This window comes from Microtus oregoni, unplaced genomic scaffold, assembly GCF_018167655.1.
Source record: "Microtus oregoni isolate MIOR12 unplaced genomic scaffold, Mior012 000067F_000, whole genome shotgun sequence".
In the NCBI taxonomy this organism is placed as follows: domain Eukaryota; kingdom Metazoa; phylum Chordata; class Mammalia; order Rodentia; family Cricetidae; genus Microtus; species Microtus oregoni.
In genome coordinates, this window is record NW_024543953.1 from 5,019,232 (window position 1) to 5,036,110 (window position 16,879).

Here is a 16,879-nt window from a genome sequence, read left to right on the forward strand (position 1 = left end):
TTATTTCTTCTAGTGAAACCCCTCGGTCTTAGTTACTTTTCTATTTCTGTGATAAAACACCGTGACCGATTCAACTTATGACTGAAAACATTTAATGTGGGACTTATGGTTTCAGAGGGTAGAGTCTATGATGGCAGAGCAAACACATGCATGGCAGCAGGGACAGCTGAGAGCTCACATCTTGTCAGCAAGTTGCAGGCAGAGAGGACTATTTGGGAAGAAACCTCAAAGCTCAGCACCAGCGGCACAGCTCTCCCAAGGCCACATTTCCTAATTCTTCCCAAATAGTTCTGCCAATAGGGGAACCAAATATTCAAACCCATGAGCCTATGTGGGCCATTCTCCTTCAAACCACCATATCCTTTGGGGTTGAAGGTCAGGCAGAGTGCAAGCCACTTCATTTTTAACTACCAAGAAGCTTCTATTCTCTGCACTGCAGAAGCCATGGACTCAGCCTTCATTGCCTATAGAAGTTAGCTTTCTATCTTCCATCTTGATCCAGGACAACCTGATAAAAAAAAAAAAGCCTTGGTGTTCCCTTTGTCATCTTAGGCACATTCAAACCAAACAAATCCCTGTTCTTACAGGGAACTTATACCTCTGCCTCACTATCACCAACACGGGAACCCAGATTGCCTTCTTTGTACCCCCAAGCCATCTTGAAACCTCTTCCACAACCCTCCAACCCTCAATTCTGTAACTAATGAAGTGTGTGTGTGTGTGTGTGTGGTGTTGTTGTCAGTGTCAACATCAGTAGCATTTCAGTAATGTGACTGTCCCACCTGTCCCTGCAGATGAGGAAAACCAAGTGGAAGCCTGAAGAAATGTACCCCTTCCTATCTCACATGGCCAGAAGATTATAATAAAACAATGACAGAGGTGGATTTCAGAGATTAGGACAATCTGCAAATTCTAAAAGATGTAGCTATAGTGGTCCCCAACATACCTACTTAATTTGCTCTTTAGTAACCTGTAAAAGCAGAGCATTTCTGCAGAATTACTGTACAGTATCTCATAGTGCAGCACGTGGTGATCCTAGTTGGCCTCTGAGTGGCCTTCTTACACACTGATGCTCTAGTCCAGGGCAAGGCCAAATAAATCGCAGTTTCCTTCTCCACAGTCTACTATACTTCGACAATGTAACTGATGTTTCCCCATCACTTTTCCATATGTGGTACCTTTGTGCTGGTTACTACATGTGCTGATGGGGACACAAAGCAAATGATGCATTTCTATTGGCTTCAAGGTCAATGATTAACTTTACAAATGTGTTAAGAAAAAACTTTACAATTTGAACAAATTCAAACCTATTGTTCCAATTTTGCTGTTACCCAATCCTCTGCCTAATGTTCAGAACATTCACAGATTAACTCTGTTTTAGAGAAATTCATGACAAGTCTCTCTGCTTTGACAAGACTGTTTTATGAGTGTGAGTGCTTTGCTTGATGTATGTCTGTACACCTCATACCTGGTGTCCATGGAGGCCAGAAGAGAACATTAGATCTCCTGAAACTGGAGTTATAAGCCAGCCTGTGGGTGCTGGGAATAGAACCTGACTATTCTGCAAGAATAGTCAGTACTCTTAACAGCTGAGCCATCTCTCCTCCCGGAACCAGCGTGTTTGGCATATGACAGTGTAGGTTGAGCAGATAAAGAAGTGGTTTGGAGCAAGTTGAACCTTTAGAGCAACAAAGCTGAGATCAGTATGAGGCCTGAAGGCAGCAACTGTTTTGTGAGAGACATTAATTGGGAACAATGTGTTTGATGTTATTTAAGGAGTATATACATGCTTGATCTCCAAAGTAGGCATGCCAAGGGGCTATTCCGTATGTCATGAAAGGAGACTCATTACTTGTGGAGCAGCAGTTCTCATCCTGTGGGTCACAACTGCCTTGGGCTTCAAATCTGAAAAGCAGCTTTTCAAGAAGCTGGATATACAGCATGCAGAGCAGGAAAGGCCCGCCAGTGCTGGACCCTCCTGTGAGCTGGCCACTGGCACCAAGGGCAGGAAGGCATGCAGGCCCCACAGTGGTGAAAGTGCCTGCAGCCCCTTCCACTGGGATGGCCATCACCCAGATGGTGCACGCTCCATGGGGAGTGGCGGGATGGGGTGTGTGGGCTCATGTGCTATCTATCTATTCCAGGGACTCTACCTAGAATAGGTGTTGCTTGCCCAGCTCTGTCACTAGACTAGGTCTAGATAGGGACTCACCAGGGCAAAAACCCTCAGAGTCCCTGCTCCCTGGCCTTGATCAGGAAACAGAGCTGGAGGGGGCAACACAGATTTTTGGTGCCCTTCTGTGGAGACCCCTGAGCACTCTGGGGCCCTGACTTTGTATTCTCGGGGAGAGCGGAACTGACCTGGATTCACGATAAGGGACAGCTTGGGGACAGTCAAAGGCAGGAGGACACTGGATACTGACTCACAAACGCCAGATTCCGAGAATTGAGGTGGGGTCCTCTGTGCTGGAGTAGCGGAGGTATGTTGGGGGTGGGCAGCAGCAGGTGACGTCACCTGAGGCCCCAGGTTGCCCAAGGCCTAGGCAACAGACTTGTCGCGTGATCCTCATGCGCCAATGGCTCAGCGGTCTCCCAGGCGACGCGGAGGGTCCGCGCTTCAGCGCCACAGCACCCCCGCCCCAAGTCCGCACTGCAGAGAGCGGAGGCGAGCCCGCGCCAGCGCATTGGACGACGTGCGGGACCAGAGGGCCAGAGAAAGCAAAGAAGCTGGCAAGAGACCCTGGAAAGGAATGGTGTCCGACCCCACCTCCTCTCTGAGCAGTCTGGGAACCTCACTGCGGCAGTGAATGAGGAAGCATCTTGACCTAAGAGGTACCAGCTCACAGGAGGAAGCGGCTGGCCTGGGCAGCCCCCTCCGCCCAGTAGGGTGGTACTGCTGCAGCCTTTGGGTTGGGGAGGGGGCTGCAGCGGAGGGCCCAACCCGGTGGGGCCTCCGCTGCAGCCTTTGGGGTGAGGAGGGGGCTATAGCACGCAGCGGGGTGGGCTGTAGAAGTGTCTTCGCAGGAGGTGGGTGGAGGCTGGGTGGCATAGAAGGGACGCGGGGGGGGGGCGCATTAATCTCCTTTCACCCTTTTTACAGACTCTGGAGGCCTGGGAGGGCTACGGATCTGGAATTTGCCCCAGATTTATGTGCATCACACCCTAATCACTCCCTACATTAGAATCTCTTGAAGTTGGAGCCATGCCATTGAACCTGTTGCAGGACTGGTGTAGGGGGGAGCATCTGAACACCCAGAGGTCTATGCTGATCCTGGGGATTCCTGAGGACTGTAGTGAGGATGAATTTGAGGAGACTCTGCACGAAGCTCTCAGGCATCTGGGAAGATATAGGATCATTGGCAGGATGTTTAGGAGGGAGGAGAACGCCCAGGCCTTTCTGGTGGAACTTGCACGTGATTTTGACTATGCGTTGGTACCCAGGGAAATAGAAGGAAAGGGTGGGCCCTGGGAAGTGATTGTGGAACCCCCTAATTCAGATGATGAATTTCTCAATAGACTGAACCACTTCTTAGAGGAAGAGAGGCGCTCAGTATCAGACCTAAACAGGCTCCTTGGGACATACTCTAATTGTTCACCTAACAAAGCAACGATATCAGCAGATTTCTGGGCCTGGGCTCAGACCTTCGGTGCAGTGATGCAGTCTCTGCTAGAACAAATGTTGTACCGAGAACTAAGAGTCTTTTCTGGGAACACAGCGACATTCCCAGGGTTATTGGCCTTTGATTCCTGGCTTGAGCACACCACTGAGATGTTACAGATGTGGCAGGTACCTGAGGTGGAGAAGAGGCGGAGGCTGATGGAATGCTTGCAAGGCCCCGCTCTACAAGTGGTCAATGTGCTCCGTGCTAACAATGCTGCCGTCACAGTGAAGGAGTGCCTGGAGGCCCTGCGCCAGGTATTTGGGCCCGTGGAGAGCCGCAGAATGGCCCAGATGAAATTTTGTAAGGCTTATCAGGAGCCAGGAGAGACAGTTTCTAACTTTGTGATCCGTTTGGAGACCCTGCTCCAAAAAGCCCTAGAAAAAAGGGCAATAGCACGAAGGAATGTGAATCAGACCCGCCTTAAACGAATCTTAGGTGGGGCCATCCTTACTGGAAAACTTCGAGAGAAACTTAAGCTAATGAAACAGCGTCGGAAGCCACCTGGTTTCCTGGCCCTGATGAGGCTTTTTCGTGAGGAGGAGGAGTGGGAAGCTACTACGGGGGCAGAGAATAGCTGCCCACAGGGGCTGGAAATAGGCAGGGAGAGGGCACTGTTTGTTCCTGCCTTTGACAGTGGTCTTGAGAAAAGATCTTACCAGGGTTCCCGTCGCCGGAGGGGCAGAGGCCAGCACCGAAGGGGAGGTGTGCCCAGAGATAGATCTCAAGGTACAAGAAAGCGGAATTATGACACATTCTGCTATAGTTGCGGGGAAGAAGGCCACATCAGAGTACACTGCTTGAACCCATCCAACCGGACCTTAGTGAAGCAGAAGAGACGGGCTGCAATGGAGATGGGAAACGGGGCCTGGGCTTGGGAGAAGAGCCACCCCAAGCCCAAGACCAAGTAGGCTCCAGGGAACAGGGTAACCACTGTTCCCGTAAGCCAAGGAGACAAAAAAGATGTTTGAAGGAGGGGAAAGAGCAGTTCAGAGAAATGGCAGGGGACCTTAGTAAGGTACAATGGCAACATAACCAGGCACAAGTTAAGACCCCTAAGCCAATGCCAGCTGGAGAAAACTCTAACAAGCAAAACTACACCACATTCAGCTCAGTAATGAGCAGATGCAAGGCTCCTAGGATGTACCATAGGAGGAAGCCAGGAGCCACTGCAGCTGCATGGAGCCACAAGGACTCAGATGGGGACATCAGGAAAGCAGAGGCAGAAGATAGGAAGGCTGTGACTCTAAGAAACCTAGCAACTTCCGGTCCCCATGGGGTGTGGAGGCTGTCCTGGCCAGAGAGAACCAATGCCTGGGGAGAAGTGCAGCAAGGCCGGGAGACAGTGCTCCGGAGAGGAGGCCGCAGGATCCAGCCCGTCTTCAGGATCATCTACACTGCTCTAGGGGAGCCTCATGAGGGCAGCACCCTTGAGTCCTTTCGTGAGTGAAACACCAGGGTCCCTGGACCCAAAGGCCCCGGGACACCAGTGCCAACCCGGAGGCAGATCCCATCCTGGCACCCCGGCAGGACTGTGAGTGGGGGGAAGACAGCAGTGCCCAAGAAGATCCCCGGGCTGGGGGTGCGTACGCAGCACCATAAGGTTTGTGCCCTCAGCTGGTCTGAGAGCCCGTGAGTGTGCAGGACAGATTGGTGTGAACAAGGAGGTGGAAGAGCAGCAGCAGGAGGACTTGGGGCGGTAGTTTGTTCTGCTCTCTTTTGTCCAGGGCTGCTGGAGAATTCCAGAGAGCAAGCAAGGAGAGCCTGGTGAATACAACTCGGCAGGCAGCTGCCACGGCTGGCCCCCAACCCTGCCGACCTGAGAGGGTGGCCTGGCGCTGCTGCCGAGGTGCCATCCTCCGTCTGCCATCCACACCAGACGGGTGGAGGTTACAGAAGAGGCCGCCTCAAGGGTTCTTTCTGCCTGGCTCTCCCAACACGGATGCCCCCTCCCCATTGCTATCCCGAGGGAGGCTACTCCCGCCTCTGGAACCCCTCCCCCACCCACTTATCTGCTAACCTCATAGTGACCCACTCGGCTGTCCACCGAGTCCTTTTCCCCCTTGAGTGCTCATCCCCCACCCGTTGCTTCTGTACCAAGCTGTGAGTGAAGTGTGTGTTAACTTGAGCAGCTGGAGGCCCTGACTACCTGGTCAGTGGCCCCTACTCCTGGCACCTGTTGTGAGCTTCTGTGAGCTGCTTTGCCAGCCAAGGCTGCCTAGCTCCCCTCCCACCGGTGTTGTGAACGCTCCTCGTCTGCTTTCCCGGTGTACATCTAGGCCAGCTGCCCGCTGCTTGCTCTCCTGCAGATGTGTGGGTGTTCTTACATGATCAAGTGCTCCCCAGAACCCCCAGGCCCAGTCCTGGATGCCAGCGGGAAGCAAGGATGTCGACAAGGGACTGGTTGATCTCTTATGACTGACTTCAATCTGGAGCAGACAGGAAGACCTGAACTGGAGATGGGTGGGACCTGGGGACTGTGCTGTAATGTTCTACTCCTGTAGTTACTTGTGACTATGTTTCCCAGGCTTGATGGAATATTCCTTGCTGTGCTTTGCAGTGTCCTGTGACTATCTTGTACCAGAATATGACAGGGCCACCCTACAGTGGGCAATTCCTTGTAAGGGTTCACCAAAGGCTGAGGGGATTGCAAAAGGTAGTTCTTGGGCCCTTGGGAAGAGAGAAAATAACAGAGGGATCCCAGAGTGTTTGGCCCTTTGGAGGAGCTCCATGGGGGTGGTCCAGAACTTGTGTTGCTTCTAGTGCTGTGGAGCATTTGTGTTCTCATCCCTTTCTCTTCAAGATATTTAGTAAATGTCTCTGTTCAATAAACTTAATATAAGTTCCAGCTGTTTCTGGCCTCTTCTGAAGTGGGGGATGGGGTGAGGCAGAGGAAGCAACATTAATATATGTTCAAAGCAGAGCCCATGCGGGCCTATGTGGCTCCCTGGGTAAGTGGGAGTTAGGTGACTAGGTGTTGTATGGGAGGAGGGAGAGTACTTTCCTGGTTTCCCCAGGACACCCAGGGAGACCCCAGGAATGAGTAGATTCGGCTTTTAAAGGAGGGCATTGGACAACAAGCAGGACCTGAGGCTCCCGGATGCCTGGCAATACACTGGAGGCTTAGTGTATCTGACCTGGCATATTGTCTGTGTGATATGACATCATGTATGAATATGTGTATGTCAGTTAGTGATTGTGTGTGAGTGAGTGTCCAGTTTATTAGATTTCTGTGTATTTCAACAGACTAGCAAGTGACTGCACGTTAGTGTGTGGCAGTATTGCGTTAGTGAATCTGTTAACACGTGAGCAAATGTGAGAGATGCCTCTGAATGTATCAATATTAATGAATATACATGTTTAAGTTTTAGTACACATTTTCAAGTGTTAGTCAAATTGTGTTTGTTGTACAGTGTATGGGAATATTAATGTGCATGCTAATGAACACATAGTACTCTGCCAGTATGTGGTTATGAATATGTATCTGTGAATTTATGGACTTTGAGTGTATTCATGAACGAATGTGAGCACATGAGAATGAAGAGCCTGACGTATAGGAGTTTGTTGTTGCATGTGTGAGGAGGAATGACATGTTTGTGTGTTAGTAAAGAAGAATGTAAAAAAAGCATGCAAATTTGTGCTGCAAATACATAACGATTGTTGATATTTTTATTTATTTAAGGAATTAAATAATGGTGTTGGAAAGAACAAGAGACAACTGACTTTCAAAAACAAACACACACACACAAAATCAGTTGTACAACTGAGACTCAACAGAGTATGTGAATTAATGATGATAGCCCCCAGACTAGAAAGCCTAATGCCAGTCCGGGAACATCCCTGTTTTCAAGTTTTTCTTCCACTGTTTACTATTGTTATTGAAATGCTGAAATTCAGTACAGTATCCTTGCTTGGATATCTTTGTCGGTTTTTTCCCCTTTCTTCTATGTAAACAATCAGGACTAGAATGGCTAGGGCATGTTGTTAGGCCTATACTTTACTATATATTAAGAAATTTCAGACAGATTTCCAAAGTTAATGTGACAGTTTACACTCTGATCACAGAAGTGCTCATGTGTCCTCCAAAGATGTTTATATTGTCAGCTTTGCATTTTGGCCAATCTGTTGCTGCATGCATGACTCATTATGGTTTTTTTTTTTTTTTTTTTCCGAGACTAGGTTTCTCTGTGATACTTTGGAGCCTGTCCTGGAACTAGCTCTTGTAGGCCAGGCTGGCCTTGCACTCACAGAGATCCACCTGCCTCTGCCTCCTGAGTGCTGGGATTAAAGGTGAGAGCTGCCATCGCCCAACTCCCATTGTGGTATGCTACAGCCATCTTTAATTTTTATAATTTTTATGGTTGTGGGATTTACATGGATGCCATGTTTGTGAATGCAGATATACATGCACGTCAAAACTGAAGGCTCAATCAGATGGCCTCCTCATTTGTGCTCCACAGTATTGTTTTTAATTTTTAAAAGATTTTTTTAACTTTAAAAGGCTTATTTTATGTGTGAGAGTGTTTTGTCTGTGTTTATGTATGTGCACCACATGCACATCTGTGGAGGTTTGGGACTGGAGTTACAGCTGTTTGGGAGCCACCCAGTATTGGAAATTGAATATGGATCCTCCAGAAAAGCATCATGTTCTTTTAACCACTTAGCCATCTATCCAACCTCATAACCATATTTTTTGAGACAAGGTTCCTCACTGAACCTGGAGCTCACTGATTTGGTTAGGCTGGTTAGTTCTAGAGATCTGGTTCCATGTCTGGGGTTCTGTGATTATAGTCTTGTGCAGTAGCGCCAGTTACATGGATTTCAGGGATCTAAATCCAGGTCCTAATTAACATAGCTTATCATACATCCCTCCTTTCTGCTTTCCTTCTTCCCTCTAAATGGTCTCACCTTTCTCTTTCACTTCTCTCTGTCTGTCTCTGTCTTTCTCTCGCTCTCTCTCACACAGATATGTATGCATGCCCTTGTATACTCATGTTGTATAGATGACATATATGCAATCTAGACTCCATATATATGATATTTGTCGATTGTGCTTGGTTTTTTTTGTTTATTTTGTTCTTTTTTGGTTTTTTGAGACAGGGTTTCTCTGTGGTTTTGGAGCCTGTCCTGGAACTAGCTCTTGTAGACCAGACTGGCCTCGAACTCCCAGAGATCCTCCTACCTGTGCCTCCTGAGTGCTGGGATTAAGAGTGCACCACCACCGCACTTGTTTTGTTCTTGTTTTACTTAACATGATGACCTATTGTTTCATCTAGCTTCACTTCAAGTCTCATACTTTTATTTTTCTTTATAGTTCAATAAAACTCAGTTGTGTGAATATACCACATTTTCTATATTCATCAGTTTATTATCATGTAGGCTAATTCTCTATTTTGTCTATTGTTAATAATTTTACAACAAACATGAATGTATAGGGATCTCTGCAGTATGGTGACTTAGCAGGAAAATGGTGTAGCTTTAACCTATATACTGATTTCAATAATGGCATTATTAGAATGCCAACAAAAGTTTCTAAGGATACATTCTCTAAATGTATTCTTATTTATGTGTATGCGTACCTGCCTGCTTCTCTGTATGAACCTCACTTACACTAAGAGTCCATGGAGGTCAAAAGAGGGCATTGATCTTCTGGAACTGGAGTTACAAGTGACTGTGAGTCACGTGCTGTGGGTGCTGAGAAGTGAACCTGGGTCCTATAAATGATCAGCAAGTACTCTTAACCTCTGAGACATGACTTTAGTCCCTTGTTTTCTTTTCTAAGAAATACTATAAATTATTCAAGGATGTCATACATTGTATTTTGGCTATTTTTGTCTCCTTCTCCATCAGTACTCCACTCTACACTCACTTCCAAACCCACCCAACTTTGTATAATGGTTGAAATCCATTGACTGCCATGAGTACTGCCGAGATACTATCAAGTATGTGGTAAGTTACTGGAGCATGGCAGAGCTACCACATGTCATATTCACAAAGAGAGCTACCTCCCCTTCTCTCAACAGCTATTACTTACCAATAGCTCCTCGCTGAGGGATCACACTGGCCCAATCCACGCTGTGATTTTGTTTGACTTGAGCTTGCATGGGTCTGCTGCATGCTGTCACAATTTGTGTGAGTTTATGTGAGCAACTGACCTCTTTAGAAAACACTGTTTTCCTTCTAATCATCCACTGTCTCTGGCTCCTATGCTTTTTCTACACCTCAGTGGTTAAGAGTACTAGCTCCTATTCCAATTGAACCTATTCCAGGTTAGATTCTGAATATTACATGGCAGATTACCACCAATATAATACTCCAGTTAGAGAGGGATATGACACTCTCTTGTGACTTTACAGGTATGAAGAGAGTCTAAAAATATACATGCAGACAAATGTCCCATAGAAGCAAAGTTAAACTGCAATAAAAATGAAAAAAAAGAAACTGGTGCCTATGGAGATGGTTTTAAAAGTCTGTACCCTAAAGATGTACTGAATCCATGGTCCAATGCAACATCTCAGGGCACTTGTAGAGTGAATGTGGCAGTGGGCATCATCTGCACATGAAAGGGCAAAGTTGATTTCTTACTGCTGACCTGGGCATTTGCATTTTTTTCTGGGAAGCATCACTTAGATTTCTGCACTAACAGGGCCATACCACTGTTGATGAGCATGTCCAACTGGCACAAAAGTGAGGTTAATGACAGGTATTAGTTGCCCTTTGACACAGACATTCGGCCTGTGTCCAAACATCTCCACTCCTGCATCATTTCCCTGCAGTCCTACTTCTGTGGAGGAGCAAAGAGCACAGCTCTGGTCTGGTCTGTATTCCCTGCAAGGACATGTGCTGTACCCCTCTTCTTAGGGTTCACACAGTGCAGTGTGACAGATGTGGTGTCATTGCACAGGGCTGACTTTCACCTGTGTGCCCAAACACCCCAGACCCCGGGCACTGAGTAATTGCTTCTCTATTGCTTGTGAGCTGTAAAATTCACCAACTCACACCTATTGCCTGAGATGTCACTTAGCTTTGGATATGTTGTGACCTGTTGGTATAGAAGAAACACACACACACACAGAGAAAGAGAGAGAGGGGGGGGGGGAGGGAGGGAGGGGGAGAGAGAGGCAGGGAGGGAAAGAGAGTGAGTGAGGGAGGGAGGGAGGGAGGGAGGGAGGGGGAGGGAGAGAAGCAGGGAGGGAAAGAGAGGGAGGGAGGGAGGGAGGGGGAGAGAGAGAGGCAGGGAGAAAGAGAGGGAGGGAGGGAGGGAGGGAGGGAGGGAGGGAGAGAGGGAGGGGAGAGTCTCTGCAGATGTCATGGTAGGCAGTAAAATAATCCACGCAGAGGTGAGAATGAAAATTTGGTTCAGATTGTTATGTCAACCAGGATCAATCTTCGGGGAGTCTGGTGGTAGGCAGGTTTGCTACCAGTATATTTACACACAGTATAATCAGGGGGGGAAGTCTCCTGGAGTAGTACATTCCCCGGTACACGAGGAAGCACAATTACATCGAAACTCAGTTCAGGTTACATGTCATGTCTTCCAAGAAGATGAGTTCTGGAGACAGGCTGCCTGTGCTATCTTAAGACCTAAGGAAGGATCTGGCCTCGTGTTGGTCATACAGATAGCATAGAGGCTGTAGAGGTGGGTCGGTGTTTAAGAGCACTTGTTGCTCTTCTAGAAGACCCGAGTTCAAATCCCAGGAACCCTGTCAGGTGACTGAAAATTCCACCTCTGGGAGGTCTGACACCCTCCATGGGAACCTGAATGAACATATTTGCACATACATACATAGTAACATACATACGCACGCACAGATACATACACATACCACATCTCAGGCCAATGGTGAGTGTCTGTAACACCAGCACTGAAGAAGAGAGACAGGGTAGAATCCTGGCACTCAATGGCCTAACGCTCTGGACCAATCAATGAGCCCCACGGTCACAGCGTTACCCTGTGTCAAAATAAGTTAGGTGCCTGGAGTATGTATGGCTTCTACATGCAAAATCATATCTGCCAGCATATGCACATGCAGTTGTGAACACATGCACGCATGCGTGCACATGCATTCACGCACATGAGTTCTACACACATGTGATGTGGGATTCCCCTCTGTATGCTATGAATAGGTTTTACTACCGTTGGTTTATTAATAAAGAAGCTTCTTTGGTCAATGGCAGGGCAGTACAAAGTTAGGTGGGAAATTTAAAATGAATGCAGGGAGAAAGACGGCAGAGTCAGGCAGATGCCATGCACCTGCCAAAGGAGACAGACACCGGAAACTTACCGGTAAGCAACAGCCTCGTGGTGATACACAGATGAGTAGAAATGGGTTAATTTAGGATGTAAGACATAGCTAGGAATATGCCTGGGCCGTCGGCAAAACTGTGTTGTAATTAATGAAGTTTTTGTTGTGACTATTTGGGTCTGGGTGGCCAGGAAATGAACGTGAAGTCTCCACTTACACCTATGATCACATAAACATACGTACCACATACCAAAAGATCTGCACACTCTCTCACACACATATCCAAACAAAAGGAGCACACACACACACACTCACAAACATGCACGCGTGCAAGCGTGCTCACACACAGAGAGATAAATAGAGAGGGAGAGACAGAGAGAGACACACGCAGAGACACACACGCAGAGACACACACACACACAAAGAGGGGGGGGTCCTTTGAAATCAGGCTATCCCTAGGGTCACAACATTTCCAACCCCTTCTTTGGCTTCAAAGCACAGCCTCAAAGCACACATGCGTTCCTCTCCTTCAACGTGAGTGAGCAAAGAGGGAGGTAATGGAGAAAGCAATGGGACCTGCCCCATCCAAGGCACCCTAGAGAGGACAGGGAGTAAGGGGAAGAGTCAGAGACACATAGAGAGACACAGTGTCATCAGGAACCTGGTGTGCTGTCTGGGTGCGTGGGGTCCAAGCAGAGAGGGCAAGTCTGCGCATAGCTAGCTAATACCCCACCCATAGCTGGTGACGGTCCAGAGAGGAGACCCCAAGGGACTTCTCCACGCTTGGGCACAGGCCACAGAGGGCTAGGCCCGGCCTGAGGCTAACAGGAATTGCCGAATCCATGTAGACAATCTGCAACGTCAAGCACGTTCGTGAACGTTTATTTCGGGAGTAAGGGGGTAGGGGTGGGGTCTGTGTGTGGAGAAACACGTATGCAGTGAGGAGCGGTCATAGCAAGCCCCACAGTCTCCCAGATGGTTCTCTTTTGGAGGTGGAGCTGCAGGGGGTGATGGCAGAAAGGAGGAGGCTCCCTTCTAAGGAGTGGGCGCAGGAGGGTCCCTGCCAGCCCCAATCCTGGCTGCTGACCTCTTCCGGGCCGCCTTTAGGATGGTCTTCTCAAAGAGCTCTTTTTCACGATAGTGCACAGGTGGGCCACGCAGGTACTTCTCTTCTGCCTCCTTGTAGCTGAGCTCATCCAGGGCAGCGATGGAGCAGATGATTGCCTCTGGAAGAAGAACCTCCATGGTGAGCCGGACTTGGTCTCCTCTTGCCAGCGAGAGCAGGGCCTGGTCTGCTTCCTTGGATATTTCTTGCAAATGTCTGGCCACGAGGTGCAACTGGTCTTCATCCTCCAGGTAGGTCTCAATGCAGAAGACTTCCCTCTTTGACTTCCAGAGGTCGTCCAGCCACCGGGACGGTTTCCTGCCCTTCACGATGTCCAGCAGGTGCTGGTCGGCCCCCTTTCTCTTCACGATGAAGTCTACGAGCTTCTGGTTGGCTCTGTCCCAAGCGGCTCTCATGCGGTCAGGCAGGAGTTTCTTGCGGGGCCTCTTCCCACCGGGGGCGGTCTCCTCCTCCCAGTCTTCCAAGTCGGCATAGCTCACCTTGGGGAAATCAATGCGCAGGTCGCCCTCTTGAATGGCTCTCCTCAGCGGGTAACTGGCTCGGGCGGTGTAGTAGTCCATAAAGGAGCCCCGGAAGGAGCCACAGGCGAGGTCCTCTCTGTAGCGGTCGATCACAGAGAGGCACCAGTTGATGCCCTGGCCGTACACTTTGCTGGCTCTCCGCAGGAGGGAGAATCTCTCCCCACAGTCCAGGAGCTTCAGCTTGCGGAGAGGGACGCGGACACCCCTGCGCTCAAACTGCATGTTGCCCTCGATCAGCAGCACCCTGGCCGTCTTGTCGTTCTTGCTGACACTCTTGACCACCGCCGGCCAGAAAGGATGGTCCTGGAATTTGAACCAGACCAGCATCCCTCGTTCGATGGTATTCGTCTCCTGGGCAGAAGCCACACTGGTGGCTTGGCAGTCTTCCTGAACTCCAGGGGCTCTCCTCTTGACCCTGGCCTTAGTCACCTTCGAGCGCACTCGAGTTTCCAGTCCCGAGAGCCCACAATGTGCACACAGCACATGGATCTTCCTTTTCCTGCCAGCAATGCGGACTGATCTTCGCAGGCTCGGGACTGGAGGCGTGCAGGCTGCCGATGCCCCCTCTGAGTCTGGCCTCGGGGTCGGCGGACCGGGATCCTCCTTGTTCTCTGGGAGGGTGGTCTTCCTTTGGGCTCCAATGGCCTGGATCTCTAGGCCACCACACCCTACTTGCTGCTTGAGAGCTTTGGGCGAGGTAGAGGCGTGCCTCCTCGGTGGCCCAGAGGCAGGTCTATGCTCATTGTTAGCAGGGGCACCCTCCCTAGTGGCCCGGGTGCTCAACTTTCTCTTGCCAGGATTATCACCAGCATTTCCTGTTGGCGTCTTGCAGGAACTTGGCCGAGCTCTGGTGCCCCTTAACATGTTCCCTTGCATTTCAGAGTAAGGGGACTCTACAGTGGCATGGGCCTGGGCTTCCCCCCCTTGCACTGCAGGCTCATTCCCTGAGCCCATCAACACAGGTCCTGGGCGGCCTCGCTTCCCAGGACTCCTGTGGGAGAGCCCTTGGCCTCTCTGGTTGCGCCCTTGGGGGTGCTGGCGCTGGCGTGGGCTGGAGCTGGTCTCCTCTTTTGGAACCTTGGGAGCCACTGTGCTGGTTCTTCGGCCACCTGCCCTTTCTCCTTGATACAAGCGGGTTCCCTCGCCCAGAACATCCAGGGCCACCCTGAGGGCTCTTCTGTATGCCCTGGTCTGCCCTGGCGGGCCACTGCCCTGTGACTCCTTTCCGGCCAAGGAGGCGATGGTTACGATTTCAGACTTGGTTAGGGGCCTCGCCTCTGTGCTCCTCACTCTGGTCTTCTCACCAACAGAGAGAATTTGGACCTCCAGGAAAGAGGCCCCTCTCCTCTTACTATGGGCCGAGGTCCTGGGTCTGGTCAACACCCTTGCAGGCCACAGCTGGCCCTTCCAGCCACAGAGCACATACTCTGCAGAGTCCATGGCGATGGAACCCTGGGGCTGTTCTGATCAGGGCAGGGTGACCCCCTGCGTTGTGGTAGGCACTGCTCCCTGCTGGTCGTCTCTGTCTGGCCTGGCTCCCCTGCCTGCGGTGCTGTCCTCCCTCCAGAATCTGGTAGACAAGCTCAACCTGAGGGCCTCTCTCAGGGTGATGTGGGCCTGCCCTGTAAGTGTGGGAGAGGGAAGCAGAGCTGCGTTAGGACGGAATTAGCCTTTAGTGGATACTGAAGCAACAGCTCAGTGAGGTGAGGAGAGAGAAAGCAAGGGGGTGCCCAAAGTCTGTCGTTCCACAGGGATGAGGGTGTGTGCCTGAGAAGATATGGAAGGATCCAGAGCAGATGTGTGACACAGGGTCACCCACCCTGAGGCTAGGGTGGTGAACTTCCTCCCGGAGAGGGGAGTGTCTTTACTTGGCTTGTGTATTTTCCTGCCCATCCAATGCCTTGGGGGCTCCCCGGGATTCCGTCCGGGTGGGGGGAGCCTCATTGCTTTCTTTCCTAGGGAGCTAACCCCCCCTGTGCCCCACCCCAGGAAGCCTGTGCACACCTAGTGCACCTTGCCTTCTGCACCAGTATGATACCAGGTTGAGGAACGGTGTGTGTGTGTGCGTGTGTGTGCCTGTGTGTGTGCGTGTGTGTGCGGAAATCTTCATGGCGATTTGCATAACATGGCAGGTAAGGATGGTTGCTGTCACTGTCATAGCTTCTGGCCTCCCTCCCCTTCCCCCGCCCCCTCATAGTTTGGTTCTGACCTCTTGCTCCCAACTCCGTGCTGGACCTCGCTATGGGATCAAGTGCACGCGTGGCACAAAGGAGAGCCCCCCCAAGGAAAGCACTTCACCGTGGAGAAATGCTTTCTAATTGGCAGACTCAGTAGTGTCAGATGAGAGCAACAGGGTAAGTGTCGCCATTGGTATTGCCCACTCTCCTGCTGCTGCCTCAAGTCCATGGGCCCTGCACACCCATATCTGCTGGCGATGGGCACTGTTCTACCATCAGATCCCAGGCCACAGAACTCTCCTGCCCACAACCTCTGTGCCATAATGTTAATCCACAGGGTCGTCTTAGACAGACAGGAAATCAAAGCGGCTGTTTGATGCCCTGGATGGTCACTTGCCCATCCCTAAGTCCAGAAGGCATGCTTTGAATCTTAAGTGGTGTCCAATCTCATCTGTAGCATAGCTCTCCCGTCCATGTCCCTCCATTCTCTGCCTCTCCACACAGGGCCTCCCCCGTGCTTCTCAGTGGAGTCTCGTCCCTTTCTGCTCACTGTCAGTGGGTGTGTGTCAGGGGTCTACTCCTTTCCTGACTGCTCTTGCCTTGGGTCCGCGCGGCTTCTCTCATTACCGGGCCAGCACCAGGCACAGCACCGCAGAGCACTGTGGACCCGGGGCTCCTGAGGCAGTTCCCTGAGGACCCTGGTCATTTTGGGGACTCCTGTTAGCCCACGACCCCTTCGGTGAGTGCGGGCACCCCGACCTCTCCCTTAGGGACTCCAGGCCTTGCCTTACCCATGGGAATTCCCGACCGGACAGAAATATGGGAGGCAAATGATATTCGCTTCAGTCCCTCAGCCCTCCCCTTCCCACCCTCTGTATCCATAAACACCCGTCGGTAATTCTAGCACCAGATCCCTATTCACTGCTCAAATGTACAGTGTCCCCTCTGCCGTATTCCCGTTCAAGTCTTACCGACTTCCAATCTGATCTCACAGTGCATAAAGTGGCTCTCAACATGCAGGAGTCTAGGTCTGGCCCAGGCCACACCTGCTGGGTGATGCAATAGTAAATGTGGACTGTGCAATCTGGGGCCCAATTTAGGGATCACCCGCAGTGGTTCTTCTTCCGAGAAATCTGTGTGACCTCACAGG

The 16,879-nt window shown here is 50.4% G+C and overlaps 1 protein-coding gene across 1 annotated transcript; it reads left to right on the plus strand.

Moving 5' to 3' along the window:
• The first annotated feature begins 2,410 nt into the window (after positions 1 to 2,410).
• On the plus strand, positions 2,411 to 6,501 carry LOC121440250 (paraneoplastic antigen Ma3 homolog). Its single transcript, XM_041641005.1, has 2 exons — positions 2,411 to 2,832; positions 3,101 to 6,501. Exon 2 carries the CDS (start codon positions 3,203 to 3,205, stop codon positions 4,568 to 4,570), a length of 1,368 nt encoding a protein of 455 aa, XP_041496939.1. The 5' UTR covers positions 2,411 to 2,832; positions 3,101 to 3,202; the 3' UTR covers positions 4,571 to 6,501.
• The last annotated feature ends 10,378 nt before the right edge of the window (positions 6,502 to 16,879 follow it).

Excerpts from the sequence above, each read along its gene's own strand:
- LOC121440250 (XM_041641005.1), top strand. The coding sequence starts at position 3,203 with ATGCCATTGAACCTGTTGCAGGACTGGTGTAGGGGGGAGCATCTGAAC.